Source organism: Electrophorus electricus, chromosome 25, assembly GCF_041902795.1.
Source record: "Electrophorus electricus isolate QZ-2024a chromosome 25, ASM4190279v1, whole genome shotgun sequence".
NCBI classification, from domain to species: Eukaryota; Metazoa; Chordata; class Actinopteri; order Gymnotiformes; family Gymnotidae; genus Electrophorus; species Electrophorus electricus.
This window is the reverse complement of record NC_137521.1, coordinates 7232540-7252500: the sequence shown is the minus strand read 5'-3', so window position 1 is coordinate 7252500 and position 19961 is coordinate 7232540. Positions and strand designations below refer to the sequence as shown.

Genomic DNA, 19961 nt, shown 5'->3' with positions numbered 1-19961 from the left:
AACAAATATAGGTGAAGTCCACGTCATGCATTCAGAGCATACACAATAGCATATACACAGAGCATATATCACACACAAAAAAAAATAATTCGGCGTTGGGCAAGTGGATATTATAACAATATACTGAGCACATGATCGCGTGCGCACGAAGTGGGTTTCACTTCTTATATTGTGCATGAACAGCCTGCACGTGATGAGCTATTTTAGTTCAGCTATGTGCAAAAGATAAAAACGAACAGCATAAAAGCAATGAATATGGAATCTCATTTGGCACTGTTTTAGGGACCTGGCCTGTTGTTTTGGAACGTCTTCTGCATTTGTTTGTTTTGCACAGGCAACGCATGGGTTGACAGCGGAGCACAGTACATTCACGGTGCATCTGCAGAAAATCCAGTTTACTGTCTATTTAAAAAGTATAGCCTTCTCAACCAAGTGCCTGAAGAGGGCAAAAGCACATTTCACAGAAACAACGAACACAAAGTCAACGAGGATTTCGCTGAACGTGTCTATGCGGCTGGCGAGAGAATCATTCGCCATCGTGGTTCTAGCACGGAGAAAAGCATAGGAGAGCACTTTGCAGAGGAAGCTCACGCTGTCGCCGAGAGCTGGCAAGATGATGAGAAGGATGTCCAGAGTATCCTTGCCTTGGTTGGAAAAGACCTTCTGGTTGATACTGGAGCCTCAGACCTTCACAAGATCTCTTTAGCTTCATGGCAGTATTACATCAACATGGGGGATGACCTCAATGTGGAGGGGTATGTTGTACAGCAACAACCTGCTTTATTAGACACTCCATCACTGCACCTATCTTGTATTTTTTAGGTTCAGTTTGTCAGCCACACAGTTGCCCTTCATCACTAGTTTCTGACCACAGGACCATTAGTTGGTTAGTTTCTGACCACAGGACCATTGCTGGCTAGATTATTTTGTGGGTAGCTGGCAATTCTGATCCCATCATTGACAATGACATGGTAGTGGTATAGCAGATAGTAGTGGGTGTCGCAGTGATGCCGGAGCTTTTACACGTTAAAGTCTCCTGCTGGATTTTGGATGGCCAAACTCAGCAGAGTTCCTAGACATTGATGATGAATTAGTGGATGGATAAAACCAATGACAACTCTAACTGTACACCTACAATGTGCTTCAAATAAATAAAAAAAATAATTCAAACATTGAAAAAAAAAATCTAATTATTATTTTGTGCCTTAGTTGATTTATTTATTTTTTAAATATGTTTTCCTTTCTCAGGCTTATGTTTCAAATGGTGGAAAACCTGGTGGAGGACCTCCCCAAGGAGCGATTACTGCTGAATAAAGCAGTTGGTAAGATCGAGTGGGACGGGTCTTTCTCTGACATGGAGGGCCGGGGGTACCCTGTACGTGTGGTGTGTGAAGATGGAGAGGAGATTCTGGCAGATCATGCAATCCTCACCATCTCTCTAGGTGAGTTGTTCAGTTCCCAGATAACAGTATGTATAGTTCACAAAATGTGTCTGAATTTCATAATTTAAGTTACCAACTGTGGTCTGTTGCTATGGCAAGAATGATAATTAATTCATCTGAATCTTGTAGTGTAGAAGAGATCTTCACAATGCCCAATATGTGGTTTGATATTTCATTTATCTTAGATAAGATAAATTGGATAATGGCTAATATCGAATCAGCTCTATATTGCTATAGCAGTGTGGCAGTCTGACACCATGGGTTGGTGTTTACATAATCTCTGTAAATTGTTGTAAATGTTTATTTTTTAGGAAACACGCAGCTGGTCACTGCTTTTGAAGCACTATCCTTGTAATATGTTCACATTAACATATTGGGGTGTAAATTATTGTAATGATGATATATGATCATATTGCCCACACATGCTTTTGTGCAATGTTCTGAAAGGATACGTTGCAACACACTGTATTCTGCACAGACTTACAAATCATTTTTATTTCTCACAGGCTGCCTAAAAGCTCGAGCAGCTACTTTCTTTAGCCCAAGTCTCTCATCGGAGAAAATGGAGGTGATTGAGAAACTATGTTTTGGAAACATTGCCAAGATCTTTTTGGAATATGAGCAAGCATTCTGGGCCAGTGATGTCAGGAGTATTAGTCTTATTTGGGACAATGACAATGTTGCATCAATATCCACCAGTCGAGCTGAGTGGCTGAGATACCTGCAGCTGTTCACCGTCATGAGGCCTAAGGAAAAGTAACTGCTGTGTTGAACTATAAGACAATGATGATGAGGAATCATTTGTAATGCCACCTATATTCTTTAAGAAATTCTACCTTTAACATTTAAAATGACGTTGATTTTAAGAGAGAAATTTGTACTGCTGTGAATGTGTGTGTTTTTTAGGTTTGGTAATATTCTGATTGCTTGGTGCCCTGGAGACGTAGCCGATCTTGTTGAAACTATGAGAGAAGAAGAATTATCCAGTGCCATCACTGAGCATCTCAGGCTCTTTACTAGTACATCAGCAAAGCACCACCATTCAACTTTAAACGGCTGTTTGACAGCTTGCTGATTAAAATACATCAGAACACACATTAAATACCTTAAAATACACCAGTCTCTCTCTCTCTCTCTCTCTCTCTCTCTCTCTCTCTCTCTCTCTCTCTCTCTCTCTCTCTCTCTCTCTCTCTCTCTCTCTCTCTCTCTAGGAAATCCAACTATTCCTCCACCTCGGACAGTTCTATGCACACAGTGGTGTAGTAACAGCTTCATCCGTGGTTCTTATACTTTCATCCCTGTTGGTATAGATGGGAAAGTCATGGATATCCTTGCACAACCTTTGGTGGGCACAAAGAACCCCAGCAAGGTAGAAGTTGCGCATTTATATATATTACACACAATATTATTTATTTATTTATTTTCTTTACACACACAACTACAAAGCCTACATCTATTTTCAGTCTAACACTAAAGATATTTTCTGGCATTTGAGTTTACATGCTTATTTTAATAAAAATGACCAGGATACTCTGTACCCACATAATACCAATAGTGGAAAATTTGATTTATCTAAATGTAACTCAGCCTTCTTCATGTCTTCATGAACACCACCTGCAGGGGAATTTGAAGCACTATTTTTTATTATCTATGAAAGAGAAATTGGTAACCTAAATTTCAGCAAGCCTACAAAAAAACTAATTTACCAAAGGAAGAAAATACTCTGCACTTAAACGTGTAAACCACTGAAGTGACATTGTTATTAAACCAGCTGATGAGGATGGAGTTGTTGTCATTTGGAGAAAAGACCTTTACAAGGAAGAAGTGATCACTCCAGTTTTTTTGATACCAGCTTTTATAGGTAGAACAGCTCTGACATCCCTCCAGCCTCAGCCTTCCATTCACATGCCAGTTCAGCAGAATACCTTCCTAATACTTGCTGTATCGGTTTCCATCTTCTCCCTAAAGGACAATAATCCTGATGTCCTACTGTATCTGCTTGTTCCTGCCCAACAGATATAATATGACAGTTTCTGGATGACCTTTTTCAACCAATTGTTCAGTCCTTACCTACATATGTTAGACTTTACCCTTTCTGCAAGTCCTTGAATACCTAAAATGTGCTACAAATATGCTACAAAAACAGAGTCTTCCCTAATGAAGGTGGCTTGAAGCATTTAAAGCATTTTCTTGATACAAGATCTGAGAAGAGTCCTCCCACAGATATTCTCTTAAGACAGTTGGAACTCGTGTTAACTCTGAACCGCCTTCACCTTTGACTCCCAGTACTACTCAAAAAGAACAGAAGTTAGTATTTGTTGAGAAACATTTTTTGAGCAATATACTGGACATGTACCCTTAGTATTTCTGAGCTACAATGATGACATGTTTGTACTGCTGTTATATGCTTGAACTCCCAACTGTTGATTTTTTTTTTTTTTCTCTCTCTTCCCCCATCCTTACTTCCACCCAGCTGTAGAATATACATATAGTGCATCCTGGCATGAGGGCCGTTTAAGATGTTTCACATGAGTCTATATTATCTATTGCAACCCTATAGATTCTCATTCTTAGTTGCGGTACACTTCTTCACATTCCAACGCCTGTGAAAACTCCATCCCTTACTCAGACACAGACTTAAGCACTTTCTGCAGTGAGAATGAAGACTCCCATCAGAGAAGTAGAGAACAGTATGAATATTTTCATAACCGTTTTCCTAAGGAAGTTTTAGATGATGCTTTTGCGCGTGTTTTATCTGTTCGTGTTATCTGTTAATAGGTCAGGATGCACTGACCTATAAACAATCTACTGCTAAGATAAGATTTCCTTTGGTTCTCATTTATCATCCTACAAACATAACAGTGGCCAATATTACAATTAAATGCTGTAGAATTCTACAGGATGATGCAGAGACTTCATACACTTTTTAAGGATCCTCCACTAATCTCAAGAGTGAGATAAATGACCATTCAGATAATTGTGGTACTGAAATGATCAATTGTCATCACCCAATCTTCCTCATGTAGGAGTTGCAAGAGATGTAATCAGCTTTACTTTGGAGAAACCAAGACACAGCTTGCTGATTGGTTTGTTGAACAACTTTGGACAATCACAATAAAGGATTTGTTGCTTCCAGTGACAAGGCATTTTAATACTAATGGATATTGGTGGAATTTCTGTTTTCATTGCTAGTTGTGGAAGCAAAGGAATTATGAATTAGGAAATTCAAAGAAGAAGAAAAAAACTCTCTCTCCATCTATCTATATAACATTTTCAAAATATTTTCAGACTGTTTTCAGAAACATAGTTATCCTGTCTGAGTAGACATTTTTAAAAAACAATGTTAGTCATTATAACACATGTAATGGTAATTTTTGTTTGCAAATATGCACTCAAGAAAAATAAAAAAATGTCCTAATTTTCCTTCTAGTCATGTCGGTGACAATTTGAATAGAATTAGTTTATTTTTGTGTTAGGCTCTACAGGTGTTGTTTGCTGGAGAGGCAACCATGAAGACTCTATACAGCACAGTGCAAGGAGCTCTGATGTCAGGACACAGAGAAGCAGAGAGACTCGCAAGGCAGTATGATAGGACAGCGCCCCCTGCTGGTCACTGTGACACAGTAAAAAAAGACCTGGGAGTCTGTCACGTCCCCCAGTAACACTGGTGCTGGAAGACATGGTGCTTAATCTTAAACCAACCAACCAATAAATCATTTTACTCTTTTTTATGTGTGTGTGTAAGAATGTTTAGATTTTTTAAAGTTATGTAAGACGCATTGAATTTCAGATGTAATTGGTGAATTATGCAATTATATAATAATATTGTATTGAGGCATAGCTTTAAATAGTTACATTTGCTTGATCATTGTCATTACTAGATGAGATATGTAAATTTGCTGAACAGCTTGTGGCGTTGCAACAAAAATAAAGGGATATAAATATTCTAAGCAAATCTTTGTTAATTTTACTTGTTATTAATTTTCCGCGAATAGTATCGCCTGAAAACGCATTATTTTATAGAGTTGCTAGGCCACATTATCATGTGACGTTTCTAGACGGGAATAATTTCGGAAACCACATTGTACCTCTGCTAGCTAGCGTTAGCTAAATAGTGACCTTTTCAGTATCCAGTCTTCACAGTTTATCTAGGTAGCTATAATCGTCTGGGACACACGCGTTTAATGTTATGAATATGGCTCTAAGTAAAATATGGACATATCGCTGCGGTATGTTTAGGTGAGTAACAATACACTAACTGTACCGTGTTGTTAGCCTAGCACGACTGCGCTAGCTAGTTAGCGCTAGATAACGTGTTTGTACTTCATTACCTTGACAGCGAAGGCGAGAATAAATTGCATCTCACTGTTGACTGCTTCTTAAATTCTCAAGGGTTACGGTTAATGGCTCCTTACACGTAACCTACAATGAAACAATGAGATTTAGCAGTAGCTAACGCTAGCTGTAAATAAATAGTTTACTTTGAAATTAATCCTATTCTGAAATAAGTCGTTTGACATGTACGTTTTAGTTTGCCTGACATCGTTATCTGTTTTTACAACTAAAGTAGTGTTTTTCTGGATTTTATTCACATACACTATATTGCCAAAAGTATTCGCTCGTCTGCCTTTGCACTTGAGTGACATCCCAGTCTTAAGACATAGGGTTTAATATTATGTCGGCCCACCCTTTGCAGCTGTAACAGCTTCAACTCTTCAGGGAAGGCTTTCCACAAGGTTTAGGAGTGTGTTTATGGGAATTTCTGACCATTTTTCCAGAAGTGCTTACGTGAGGTCAGACACTGATGTTGGCCGAGAAGCCCTGGCTTGCAGCCTCAGCTCTAATTCATCCCAGAAGGTGTTCTATTGGGTTGAGGTCAGGACTCTGTGCAGGCCAGTCAAGTACTTCCACACCAAACTCGCTCATCCATATCTTAATGGACCTCGTTTTGTGCACTGGTGCGCAATCATGTTGGAACCAGAAGGGGCCATCCCCAAACTGTTCCCACAAATTGGGGACCATGAAATTGTTCAAATGATCTTGGTATGCTAAAGTTCCTTACACTGGAACTAAATGGGCTGAGCCCAACTCCTGAGAAACAACCTCACACCATAACCCCCCCCCCCCCCAAACAAGTACCGTTCTCCTGGCAATTGCCAAACCCAGATGCGTCCATCGGATTGCCAGACGGAAAAGTGTGATTCATCACTCCAGGGAACACGTCTCTTCTGCTCTAGAGTCCACTGCATCCAACGTGCTGCATTGTGCTTGGTGATGTAAGGCTTGGATGCAGCTGCTTAGCCATGGAAACCCATTCCATGAAGCTCATTACACACTGTTCTTGAGCTAATCTGAAGGCCACATGAAGTTTGGAGGTCTGTAGCGATTGAGACTGCAGAAAGTTGGTGACCTCTGTGCACTATGCATCTCAGCATCCGCTGATCCCGGTCTGTCATTTTACGTGGCCTACCACTCTGTGGTTGAGTTGCTGTTGTTCTCAATTGCTTCCACTTTGTTATAATACCACTGAGAGTTGACTGTGTAATATTTAGTAGCAAGGAAATTTCACGACTGGACTTGTTGCACAGGTGGCATCCTATCATGGTACTATGCTGGAATTCACTGAGCTCCTGAGAGTAATCCTTTCTTTCACAAATGTTTGTTGAAGCAGTCAGCATGCCTAGGTGCTTGGTTTTATACACATGTGGCCATGGAAGTGATTGGAATACCTGAATTCAGTGATTTGGATGGGTGTGCAAATACTTTTGGCAATTCTGGCCTATATAACCTAGGTGTTTATGTAGGGGGGTTTAAGTTGATTTAAATTTAGATTTAATTAAGTTTAAAGAGTACAGTATATTTAATGATGTATATATTTTCACACAACTGCTTTTCCTGAGTTTTGCACAAGAACTATTACATTTTATAGAGTTCTCACAGTGCTTTCTGCATACCTACTTATCATATCCTCAAGAACTTAAATTACCTGTCAAATTTGACCTAGCATAACTGCATCACTATGGAAGACAAAGATATGAAGTACATTTTCCCTGAAGAAATGGTGCAGATATTTCAGGTCTTTTCCCTGGATATCAGATCTTTAAGTGTCTTTCCTTAACATTAGGAGTCTTCATGAAGTGGTCTCCCAGAGGTGTCTACTTGCTGTGTCCTCGTTTCACAGCACACACACTCAGTCAGGCTCCAACAGAACGTCTGTGGTGCGTTTTGGCAGACAGAGATATGAACGCATGTACCCAGTCCTGCTGGTACGTCCAGACGGGTCCACCATCAGTATCAGATATAAGGAGCCTAGAAGAATAATAATGGTTAGTATATTGTTTTAAATATTGCCAGTACCCTTTTCATTTTTAGGAACATGAATAAATATTGTCACTGTCACTGTCAGCCATTTTTTCCTTTTAGAATATATCAGTGAGTGTGAGGACAGAATTGACCCTGTCTGTGTTTTTAACCCTTCAGATGCCTGTGGATATTAGCGCACTCTCAGAGAAGGAGAGGAAAGCTAGGATGAGGAAGCGGGATAGCAAGGGGGTGGTTGTGCTGAAGGAGGACTTTGAGGATGACTTTAAAGCGGACGACTACAGCAAGTTCTGGAAGAAAACGTGAACGCTCCTGAAGTTAAAGTGTTAAAAGGCTCCCTCAGAGAACTTAAATATTTAAATTTCAGATGTAAAGAATCTTTACAAAACAACTGTTGATTTTTGCTTTTTGTTTGTTTAGCATCCTGTCATTAAAGGTTTTTGCTATATGCATAGATGTGGACCTATCTTTTTTACTTAATTTAGACAGTAGATTGTTGATATGCAGATAAAATGATGCTGCTACAGCATGTATTAATTTAGAATATTGATCGTGCTCTTTTTTAAAAATATGGGAGCTAGAGAATTACTTTCAGCACATCTCATATGGCAGTCAGGCTGGTAACTCTCTTTAATACAGCACATCCCCATGTGATGTGTTTTCAGCCATGTTTCCGGTTTATGTATAACCAGTGAGGTGAGTTCTCAACATTTTTTGATAACAACTTCTCTAATGATTGACCAAATTAGCACTAGCCTCAAAGTTCACACTCTTTTCTGTAACACTTTAAAAAATGACTTCTGCACCTGAGCTTGTGACGAGCACAGTGGAACCTGGGACAAATGGAAGGTTTACCTTGGAGGTCGCTGATATCGTAGTGGTTGTGGTCTATTTTGTGTTTGTGCTGGCAGTAGGGATATGGGTAGGTTAATAAACTTAATAAAACTTAATAAATTGATTCTTTGCGAGAGAGAGTGAGATTAAGGAGGCAGGTGTGTTGATTCATGTTTTTGAATTCCTTTCAACGCATTTCATATGTTTTAATGTTTAGACATGTTTAGATTTTCATTCATGGCAGTTTCATGCTCAGTTGTGTGTATTCCTGTGTTTTTAAAGTCATCATTCAGGGCCAACCGGGGTACCATTGGAGGATATTTCTTAGCAGGCAGGTCCATGACATGGTGGCCAGTAAGTTTTTGCTGCCTTTTGCTCATTTGTGTTGATGTACTGCATCTGTACAAATATTTAAACATCTGACTACTGCATACATGTACAAGGAAATCTTTCAGTTGCATTGCTCACTTAAGTATGCCCATCAGGAAGAAAGATATTTTAGAACTGGAGATAACACAATTTCTTGGCATTCAGCTCTAGTTGGATACTGATAAGAAAACTGCACATGTTGGAATATTGGTTAAAATAATCCTGTGTTTAGGCTGTTTTACTGAAAGGGAGCAGATGAAGTGCATAGAATCCCTTTGCTCGGTTAAAAATCCTTTTTATAGTGATCTGTATTTGAATGTTTTCTGAGAATTGGACTGTTGCGGTGTGTTCGGCTCTGATAGATTGGCGCATCTTTGATGTCCAGTAATGTGGGCAGTGGCCTGTTCATTGGATTAGCAGGGACTGGAGCAGCAGGAGGAATTGCTGTGGGGGGATTCGAATGGAATGTGAGTCCAGCTGTTCCAGATGTTGAAGATTTTCACTTATTCCACACTGCTGTCATATTAGTAGCTACAGGTGTCTTAGACAGCCTCAATTCATCCTAGTTGGAAAAAACACTGGCACTGTGCACTACGTTAACTCTAGGCAGCGTGGGTCCTCATTGCCCTGGGCTGGATCTTTGTGCCCGTGTACATTGCTGCTGGAGTAGTCACCATGCCCGAATACCTGAGGAAGAGGTTCGGTGGCCAGCGCATTCGAATCTACATGAGTGTGCTGTCTCTCATTCTCTACATCTTCACCAAGATATCAGTAGGAATCCTAAGTGCATACCTCTAATAAATACGAAGTACCCAGTGGCACTTCTGAGTCTAGGGACTCTCACGTTCTCGTTTTACCCTTTGCAGACAGACATTTTCTCTGGAGCTTTGTTCATTCAGGTGTCTCTGGGATGGGACCTGTACCTCTCCACGGTAGTACTGCTTGCAGTCACAGCGCTCTATACTATAGCAGGTAAGAACACGTCACAGTGACACTGCTGGTGCATCAGCTGCAGGTGATCCTCTAACTGCTGATGTTGTATTGCAGGTGGGTTGACAGCAGTAATCTACACTGATGCATTACAGACGGTCATTATGGTAGTGGGAGCATTCGTTCTTATGTTCATAGGTAAAATTACTTTTTAACCTTATAATGCTATTTTTCCCCTTTATGGCATTCGGTAACATGTATTTCACCAGCACAGGAATTTACAATACTTTTAAAATCGGGGAGGAAAGTAATTGAATGATATTGTGTTTTCTGTGGCAATAGAAAAATGGGTAATTCCCATATAAGAGAAACAGGCTGAATATTGGGTACAAATCTAATTAAACAGAGGAGAGCTGTGTCCAAATGAACCAAAAGCTGGAGTTAGAATGACCGTCATTAAAACTGCAGATAATAGAATTAATCCTATCTACAAAACTCCAAAAGCATTTTTTAGATGTCAAACTTTATAAACATGTAAATGAGTTAATTCAGTGCAATTTGTATATAAACCTCTGATATAATTCCCAAAGTAGCATGCTGTTTTTACACTAAAACTGGTATGAAGGCTCTTTACACTATTGTCCTAACTTGCACCATGGTGCATTCATCCCCTGCCAGCGTTTAATAAAGTAGGCTGGTATGAGGGCCTACTGGAGCAGTATGGGAAAGCCGTGCCTAATGTCACTGTCCCTAACACTACGTGCCACCTCCCTCGGCCTGATGCCTTCCACATCTTCCGGGACCCAGTGACGGGAGACCTGCCCTGGCCGGGCCTGCTCTTCGGACTCACTGTGCTAGCCATGTGGGTGTGGTGCACTGACCAGGTGATCTCCGCACCATCCGTCACCATGTGAAACTGGGTCTTATATGAAAGACTAAGAACGACAGGCTATTACGTGCTGGTGAGATAAAGCCCTTATTAGTAAATTAGGTGCATTCATTAAGTGCCTGTTTCAGATCAAGGGCCTTGGCTTATTTTATACTAAAGTTTAAATTGCATTTCCCCCCCCCCCCCCCTTTTAAATGTGAAATCTAGTTTGAATTATTTGAAAATATACAAATGATGTGCAAATGTAGCCCAAAGCCCTGCAAATGAATGCTTCGAGCTGCACTCACCTGATAATGAAGCTTGCTCACTGTGCACAGTTGGTGCTGAGGGGGCTGTTCGTTTTTACTCCTGTGCTTCTGTTTCTGCTGCAATCTGCAGGTGATAGTGCAGAGGTCCCTGTCTGCCAAAAACCTGTCACATGCCAAAGGAGGCTCGGTGCTGGGAGGTTACCTGAAGATCCTGCCCATGTTCTTCATTGTCATGCCAGGCATGATCAGCAGAGCACTCTACCCAGGCATGTCTAATCACCTTGCATCTCACAAACTGCTGAAAATCATAGTAGGTGTTGACTCTTGTCAAGATGTTACTTTTAAAAAAATGTACTGAAACATCTGGCTGTGTGTCTGCGTGCGACAGATGAGGTGGGGTGTGTGGAACCTGATCAGTGCTTAAAGATCTGTGGTGCTACTGTTGGCTGTTCTAACATTGCCTACCCTAAGCTAGTGGTGGAGCTGATGCCAGTAGGTGAGACTGCCTCATGCCCTTCTCCATCTTTCAGAATGTCTAAAAACATAAGTATAAACAGCAGATTAAACACACACACACACACACACACACTGAAAACAATGTCGTTTGGCAGTAATAAAATTTTACACATTACTGAAGGTTTTGAGTATGTTGATCTGAACAGATGTTATCATAATGCAAGTAACTCAGAGATTGGGAGTTTGAAATTCCACTTCAACTCAAATAACTTTTCAAATAGATCTCTCTCTCTCTCTCTCTCTCGTTCCTTGTATTCTTCTCTTTTCCCTCCATGCCTTGCAGGAATGCGAGGGCTGATGATTGCGGTGGTGATGGCGGCCCTGATGTCCTCCCTCACCTCCATCTTCAACAGCAGCAGCACCCTCTTCACCATGGACATCTGGCAGCGGGTGCGGCGCCAGGCCTCTGAGCGGGAGCTGATGGTAGTGGGCAGGTACGGACCCGCTCGCGCCGCGGGCACCAGAGTCAGAGCGGTGCTGACGAGGGGAGGCGTCTGCTCCGACTGCTGGCGCGTGACGCGCGTGCGTGTGCGCGTGCTGGGTCCCGCCTCCGGAAAGACCTTTTGTGTAAGCAGTTTGCATCAGATGAGGAAGAGAGAAGCAATTAAATGGAGCTTTATTGAGCTTCCTGTGAACCATATGAAAATATCAACAATGAAAAAGGAAAAAACAAAACAGGCTGTGGTGATAGGGGCGTTGTAGTGTAAATATGGGATAACTGTTAGTATCAGTCCCTACCTTATTATGTTATTGTATTAAATAATACATTATTTTTATTACTCAGGGTGTTTCTTAATAGGGTGCCTTGGAGACTCTAGGTGCTTAAATATGCTGCCATTCTGGTCAGCTAAGTACTTTATTACATTATCAGCATATATTGTTTTTTAAAAATATGAACTACAAATAGTTTTATAGTATATAAAAATGAGTCATATCACAATGACATTTTAAATGTTTTCTGTTCAGCTAATCTTTTAAAATTGATTTGGTTACATATATTATTTCTCCAGCACCAAGACCACCTCTTTCTTCCCTGTCTCAAGAGCCTGCTGCGCTTGCATCCACAGGGTCTTCATTTTAGTGTTGGTGGTTCTGAGCATCTTGTGGATTCCAGTCATCCAGTCAGCCAATAGTGGGCAGCTGTTTGACTACATTCAGGCCATCACCAGCTACTTGGCTCCTCCCATCACTGCAGTGTTCCTTATGGCCATCTTCTGGAGTCGAGTGAATGAGCATGTATGATGTCCTTCAGCACTGATCAGTGAACTGATAGTGTCGTCCGATTATTGTGCTTTGTCTTAATTAGGCTAATGATTATGACAAAAATAATTGTGGGTTAGTGTTGAAATTGTTTTTATCGATGCTCCCCAATTTTTTCATTCCTCACCTTGTGTTCAATCAGTTCTAAATCACTGTAAAAATACATTATGTTAACCTATACTGCTGTTTCTGTTTTTTTTACATCTACTGACTGAAACAGTAAATCTCCCATTTGTTTGACTGTGTTTTTCTAAATGAAATATCACAAGCATCCCACTTGAACAACCTTCCCTCAGTACCTTTATCTGTCCAACCTGCAGGGTGCATTCTGGGGTCTAATGGTGGGCCTGGTGGTGGGAGTGGTTCGTATGGTGATGGAGTTTGCCTATGGCACACCTTCGTGTGGTGAGGAGGACCCGCGACCCACCCTGCTGAAGGACGTGCACTACCTCTACTTTGCTCTTATACTGCTCGCCCTGACGACCCTGATCATCACTGCAGTGAGCCTCTGTACTGACCCCATTCCAGAGCAACATGTAAAGCTCCCTCTGTCTCATCCTCACACACACACACATTTTACACCTTTCCCCTAGCAATTTCATACCGTGTAAAATTGATTCCAGAATCCTGTACATTTTACTCTAATGTCCATCGGTCACATTTGTTTACTTGCAGCTGACTTTTATGTTCGTAATGACGAACTCGACTCCCTCCACAGCTGGTACGTCTAACCTGGTGGACAAGACACAGCCAACAGCCTCGTGTGGAGCTGTACGATCCCTGGGCGTGCCTGTCAACACCCATGAACCCCGACTCTGCGGCTCTGGGCTCCGAGCAGAGGAGGGACAGGCCCGCGTGCTGGAGGCGCGCGGGCATGTGGCTGTGTGGGTTATCCGAAGGCTCCCGACCGCAGCTGAGCAGCGAGGAGCAGCAGGCACTGGAGAAGAAGCTGTCCAGCATTGAGGAGGAGCCCATCTGGAGGAACGTTTGCAATGTCAATGCCCTCATTTTGCTTACAGTCAACGTCTTTCTTTGGGGCTACTTTGCTTGACGTCAGAATGCTTTGGAAATATATGGCGAATACCTGCCACATCAAGGGTTTTGTGTTATTTTATACATTTTAAGCCATGATTTTAAAGCTATTTATAAATCAAGATTGGTAAAATGCATGCAATTTAATAAATATAACTTATATCTCATTTGTTAGGAATAGGCATTAATGACTGTTCAACCTTCTTTGCTGGTATTTGGCTTTAATTATCCTGCAAATACAGATGCTCTTACTGAAAGACAGATGCTTGTCTGCTGAAAAAGAACCAGGAGGATTCTCCTTTTGTCTTTTGCTGCTTCTGTGTAGCTACAAACGATGTGGCTGACATTTCTTAAAAAGTAAACATTTATATTATGTTTTTATAGAGTAACTTTCTTTACAGTTAGTTTACTGTTGAGGTCAATGGAGCTTATTTTAATTAATAATTAATCACCTTTTTGAAATTTACTTTAGGTATACTTTAAATATATATTTTTTAATTTAACCTAACCATATTTAGGTCATGAACAGACCTGTATAGTATTTGGCTGTTTACTAAAAATAGTGTTATGATGTTTTTAATAATAGGTAAGTTTACATTAGGTTTTCCTTACCTAATGTAATTTACAAGTTGAAAATAGTATTAACATAGTAATTAACTCCTGTATTAGGTCAACATTCCCCATACTGTCCATGGGCAAATAAATACACTTGTCAATAGTTGGGAAGAAGAAGAAAAAAGGTTGTTACTAAAAGGTTTACATGGTAAAGATTGTATGGTGATAAGAAGGAAAACCACTTGTTTTCCTTTGAGTTAGGAAAATGTAAATAATTGTAATTAATTTGTTTACATTATAGTTTATTAAAGCAGAAGTTCATGGTTTATTAATGGTGTACAAAATAATATTAGTTAAGGGAACTAATGTGTGCGTTTTCTTCAACGATCAAATGTAACCTAATAAGATAAAGGTTACATTTTGTATGAAAACGTCGTCTGTAACACTGTAGCTAGCAGTTTCAGAGCTTGTTTTGAAAATGTTTCTTAAGCACAATGCTTATATCGTAAATTAACGAAGTATGATCTATGCTTCTTGACTGATTTTTGCTGACGTACTACATCGCGGTAACAGTCTGGTTTTAATATTCAGTTTTCTTGAATATGCAACGTCATGGTGACCACGGTCAATACAATACACTTTCAGTGATAGACTGTGGAAGGGTTTGGACTCCAGACCAGTTTTCCCAGCCCACCCAGTCTAACCAGTGGGGGCCAGGCTGTGGATACACGCGTTGCTGTGATACTCCAGTGAATGAACCACCGCAGCCTGTAAACGTGAGGTCATGGCAACCCGGTAGAGCCGCAGCGATCCGTGCAGGTCTCGCTGTTCATATGAGCGGAAAGGTGACGTGAATTTTAACGTTACCACCTAAAAGACACTCCGGCTGTTCTCTTATTTTAGTCTAACGCTGCGGAAGATGGAGCCTCATGTCACCGCGAAGTTGTTAATCGACAATGCAACAACTCTGAAGCTGCACACGGGCAATTTAGTGAACCGTAACCGGCTCAAGAAGAAATGTCCATCTTCGCCAAGTGAGGAGGTAGCCAAGCTTGTTGATCTCTATGTTAACTTCTCCGTGGCATACATTCCTCCATGTGCGACCTCATCTAGATTATTGTCTTCCACAGCCCTTGGAAACGATCACCATTAAGGGAATGGTAAAGGAGCACGCCAGCCAGCTAGCTTAGCTAAGGAAGCTGCTTTACATATCCATCATCTAGCATATTAGTAAGAGTTAACTAGCTGGCGGTAGGTGCTGGACATAACTTTTCCCAGTGACCGGATTGATATGTGATGCAGAATACTGAGTTTAATCATCAGTTCAGAAGTATCTAACCTAGCCGAGTTGGATATGTAGCGTTAGCTAGCTATCTCGTTGGTTAGCATCGTACTGGTATCTGACCAGTATGTTAAGTGCTGTTAGCTAAGTTAGCTAACGTAGTTGGTTAAGGAGCATATTGCGAGGTCCGAATGTAACCACGTTTTACATGACTCCGTATGAGCGTATATTTAATTGCATATCAAATGTCTAATTTAATTAGGTTTGGGAAAACACGTGACTTAAAAAGGAAAAAAAAGAAAGACAGTTGCTGTACGAAGCGGACATAATCACATTTTAAAACTAGTATTTGTTCAGTTTGTGTAAATCCTGTCGGGCGAGTGTGGCGCAGGCGTTCAACTTTCTTGTCAGGTGCAGTATGGCAGTCGCTTGTAGTTGGTTCCCAACGCTGAGACTTTACTGTATATAATCGTATAGGTACGTAACATTAAAATGTTGTTCTGTAACATTGGCATGTTTGAATATCTTATCGTTTCATCCTCAGCTTCAAGACTGTATCAAAGTAACACTTAGTGAGTGGTTTGCGACAATACCTCCAACACTTGAACCAGTAAGTGTTTGCACTCCTTCCCACACACGCACGCAACCAGACTGTAGACAAAGTCAAACAATGAGGTGGAGTTTGCTTGTTTCTAAGAAATAAAGACAGTACTTCAAAAGGTGTGAATGAGAATTGTAAACCGTCTGTCTTTTGGACAGTAGGTTGTAGTCAACTAAGCAATTGTTTGAAGACTGACTTTAGCTGATTAACCAGTGAAATCAGGTGTTGCTCCAGCTTGGAAAGAAAGAAAACCAGCAGCCACATGGACCCTTTGAGGGAAAGATTGCTCATTTCTGCTGAATATGATGCGTCTGACCTGTCCCAAATTGCAAATGAGTGGTGGCCCAGTTTTGGCCCACATTTACTACTTTCATCCAGCCCACATTCCCCCTTGGAATGACTGCGTTGACTTCTTCCGAATCTAGATGCCGAAACATAGCCACACCTTCAATGTGGCCATTGGGCCAGTTTTGCTAAACATTTCACATGGTAGGGTTGGATTTGGACCACACATTGCCCCAGTTTGTTACAGTGGTTCAAATACTGTGACAAACTTCAACTGTGGCTGCTACAGTTTGGCCATACACTTGCCATTGCCGTAATTGTCCCCTAAATCATCTGCTATCTGGGGTCATTCTAAACAGGCACATACATGAGGGTATGTGACAACGTCTGAAGAAACATACTTTTTGTTTGAGCAGTCATAGGCAGGGCAAGTTTGTTTGTTTATATAGCCCTTTACATTGCAGCAATTAAAATTGCTTTACATACAATATTTTTATACTTAGATTTAGCTGACACTTTTATCCAAAGCACCTTACAATTATGACTGAGTACAACTTGAGCAATTTAGGGTTAAGGGTCTTGCTCAGGGGGCCAACAGTGGTGGGGTTTGAACCAGCAACCTTCTGATTACAAGTCAACTTAAGCATTGAGCTAAATTCATCCAAGTGTTTAAAGCATTTTTGTTTTGTCTAAATTAATTCAGAATCCTGGGAAGATATTTGTTGAGACATGCAAGTTATACGGTGCTTACTGTCTTATTGTTCAATGTTTGGTCTGTATTTACTAGGAATTGCCCACCATTCTGGATTGCACGATCCCGGAGAATACAGAGCTCATCACACCGGAGGAAAGGGAAGAACTGAAAGTGTCTGGTAAGTAATGGTCGTTCTTGACCTTTGAAAGAATAAACTCATTTTACAATGCTATTGTCATCATGTGCTATTTTCGTCTCTCTACAGTCAAGCTGTTTCTTAGTGAGTCTGACTGTTCATCCATTAGAAATGCTGTGGACATGGGTGAGTGACAGCCATCAACAGCTGTTTATTTATAATCATTACATTTCTATCTATCTATCTATATAGCACCTTTCTCAGACTCAAGGATACTTTTATAGATATCAGCTTTTACCCTTAAACACTGATAAATGTGACTCTTGGGTAGTAGATCTAGAAGACTTTCCACTCACTTGAGCAACTTGATGAGATACTGTGGCCATAAAAATAACACTTGCTAATGCTCTTTGAGCTACTTTATCATTCGTGTTGGAATTTCTGTGTTATTAGCTGAATTATAATGAAGGTATATGGACTGATGGTGTATGCTCCTCCCTCTCTCATTCAGTGTGTGTGTCATTGGGCGTGTCTCAGCTCGACTCTGTGATTATTGCCTCTCCCCCGCTGCCTGAGGGAGAGGGTCTCTCACTCGCTCACCTGCAGCCCATGTGGGCAGAGCTGGAGACTCTTGTTCAGAGTCAGAAAGTCGCTGCCATCGGAACCTCGGACCTGGACAAGACTCTGCTTGAGCAGCTGTACAACTGGGCACAGGTAGGAGTGTCCACAGTGTCTCGGATACAGACCCCGCTGTCACTAGAACTTCATGACGCTGATGTTGAAAGACTAGGGAGAAGGGTGTATATAATTTGTCATTATTGGCTATTGCTAACTTATGAGATACTGTGGTTATTTGAGTTTTTAATGTATGCTTACTCTCTTGTTAAGGTTAAGCCCAGTAGTAACCAGGTGAACCTGGCCTCTTGCTGTGTAATGCCTCCAGACCTCACTGCATTTGCGAAAGAGTTCGACATCCAGTTGCTGACACACAATGACTCCAAAGGTGCTCACCCAGCTTATCTTAAGAATATTACCTAGATAAGAACGTACTGTTTTTAAAACTGGCATTATGTCAAGGGAATTTGGATAAAAGTATTAAACGAGACATTTTAAGGTTGTTTTTAGTATTGTGTTTTCGGAACTAGCAGTTAAAAATTCCTCTGACATACATTAGAGTGGTGGATTTATTTTTCAAGTGCCGATGCCACAGTTACGTCATAGGTGTAAACCTACAGTTCCTTCGGTGATCATGGCTTAGTGTCAACTGTCTTGTGTGAGACTGACTAACAATGTTTGTGTGTAGAGCTGATCGGTGCGGCAGGCTTTCAGGAGGCTGTGAAGGAGAGTAGCAGAGACCTGCATGTGGCAGACTGGAAGCTGGAGTGGGTCTTGCGTTACTCCATAATTGTCAAGAGTCGAGGCATCATCAAGGCCAAAGGTTACCTTGTTCATGCAAGGAAGGACACCCAGTAGGATCTTCTGGAGTGGACAAAAACCTAATAATACGGAATTAACAGAATGCAAGGATTTTTAGCTTGCTACTCAAAATTTAGGCGAAATGAACTTTTGATCTGGATTTCCATTCCTATTCACTATGGTGGTAATTAAATTCAGCTGACCACAAAACATGCTGTGATGAGCACTGATGCTTAGACATGAACAGAATATTAAACCTTTGTATTCTGACCTAGTCCACTGCAGTCTGGGCCATGTTAACAATTTTACATTTTACTTAATGTCGCCGATAGCTAACTAACATGTTCAACAGACTATGCGCAAATGTGGTAAAGTGCCTCTTTTCTCATTTTTTTTGGTCAGTAATTTTCTGATTTACCATGGGTCTGCTAAAAGCAGAAATTAAGTATAAACACTACATTGATACTACAGAAGATGAATAGTACTTTTAGTGGTATTAAAGGAGATTCCACATGAGAAATGTGTAGATGTGTCTGGAAGGGCAAAAATTAATTCTGAGGTAAAGCAAATTTGATGTGGTTTTCTTGTGGGATCCACCAGCACTTACCCAGTGGCAGTGGAGAACACCACTAAAGACCATATACAGAAATGATTAATTACTGAGTTTACTAAAATGAATTTTTATGGATGATTAGATATTTTCACATTTTCTGTTTACCTAAAATTCCCTGCTGTTGCTTTGTCATTTGCTACCCTTAAAATATGTAATATGCTTATCACTTGTACCTTTTGATATTTCAATGTTGCACCTGGCCTAGGTAAATGTGTGTCTCAGTTGTGAGAAAAATATTTAATGGAAAACTAGAGACATGCTGTAAACATGCATGACATGATGTGTGCGTTTATTGTAAATAGGAACACTGGAAAATTACACATTTTAAGGATTTGCATTCGAGTATCAAGTTGATTGTCTGAAATATATATATTTTTGCTTATGATTATTTATTAATTATGGCTACCGTTTAAATATTTGGATCCAGAAAACTCAGTACTGTACATGCAATTTCTTTCCTCCCGGTTCCTATGTAGAATGTTTTTAATTGAGTTTATAAATCTAAAATAAAATGGCGACTCTGCTTTTGTTTTTTTAT

General features: G+C 40.6%; 4 protein-coding genes across 6 annotated transcripts in view; all 4 read left to right on the top strand.

The window, feature by feature from the left end:
• Window positions 1-5388, top strand: part of paox1 (polyamine oxidase (exo-N4-amino) 1) — a 6283-nt gene extending 895 nt beyond the window's left edge. Inside the window, exons 2-8 of the mRNA XM_027001348.3 lie at window positions 1-11; window positions 335-755; window positions 1249-1442; window positions 1949-2198; window positions 2349-2461; window positions 2654-2811; window positions 4919-5388. The exon at window positions 1-11 is cut by the window's left edge and continues 139 nt beyond it. Coding sequence (XP_026857149.2) covers window positions 1-11; window positions 335-755; window positions 1249-1442; window positions 1949-2198; window positions 2349-2461; window positions 2654-2811; window positions 4919-5104 — 1333 coding nt within the window. The 3' untranslated portion in view covers window positions 5105-5388. The remainder of the gene's footprint in view (window positions 12-334; window positions 756-1248; window positions 1443-1948; window positions 2199-2348; window positions 2462-2653; window positions 2812-4918) is intronic.
• A 109-nt stretch (window positions 5389-5497) lies between these two features.
• On the top strand, window positions 5498-8213 carry mrpl55 (mitochondrial ribosomal protein L55). Of its 2 annotated transcripts, XM_081707600.1 has the most exons (4): window positions 5498-5681; window positions 6221-6334; window positions 7567-7768; window positions 7923-8213. In XM_081707600.1, exons 1-4 carry the CDS (start codon window positions 5632-5634, stop codon window positions 8067-8069), a joined length of 513 nt encoding a protein of 170 aa, XP_081563726.1. In that variant the 5' UTR covers window positions 5498-5631; the 3' UTR covers window positions 8070-8213. The 2 variants fall into 2 exon arrangements, with proteins under 2 accessions (XP_081563726.1, XP_026857148.2); XM_027001347.3 differs by lacking the exon at window positions 6221-6334.
• Window positions 8214-8347: 134 nt separating this feature from the next.
• Window positions 8348-14702, top strand: slc5a9 (solute carrier family 5 member 9). 2 transcript variants are annotated; one of them, XM_027001346.3, is made up of 13 exons: window positions 8348-8685; window positions 8880-8951; window positions 9329-9433; window positions 9573-9737; window positions 9833-9938; window positions 10014-10094; window positions 10575-10780; window positions 11164-11299; window positions 11422-11529; window positions 11833-11983; window positions 12617-12785; window positions 13130-13345; window positions 13528-14702. In XM_027001346.3, the coding sequence occupies exons 1-13, from the start codon at window positions 8557-8559 to the stop codon at window positions 13858-13860; spliced, it is 1977 nt and encodes a 658-aa protein (XP_026857147.2). In that variant the 5' UTR covers window positions 8348-8556; the 3' UTR covers window positions 13861-14702. The 2 variants fall into 2 exon arrangements, with proteins under 2 accessions (XP_026857147.2, XP_081563725.1); XM_081707599.1 differs by having other exon boundaries at window positions 8348-8755.
• Window positions 14703-15100: 398 nt separating this feature from the next.
• gclm (glutamate-cysteine ligase, modifier subunit) lies at window positions 15101-19946 on the top strand. The gene is made up of 7 exons (XM_027001293.3): window positions 15101-15438; window positions 16223-16288; window positions 17352-17436; window positions 17524-17580; window positions 17906-18108; window positions 18283-18397; window positions 18698-19946. Exons 1-7 carry the CDS (start codon window positions 15316-15318, stop codon window positions 18865-18867), a joined length of 819 nt encoding a protein of 272 aa, XP_026857094.1. The 5' UTR covers window positions 15101-15315; the 3' UTR covers window positions 18868-19946.
• Window positions 19947-19961: the final 15 nt, after the last annotated feature.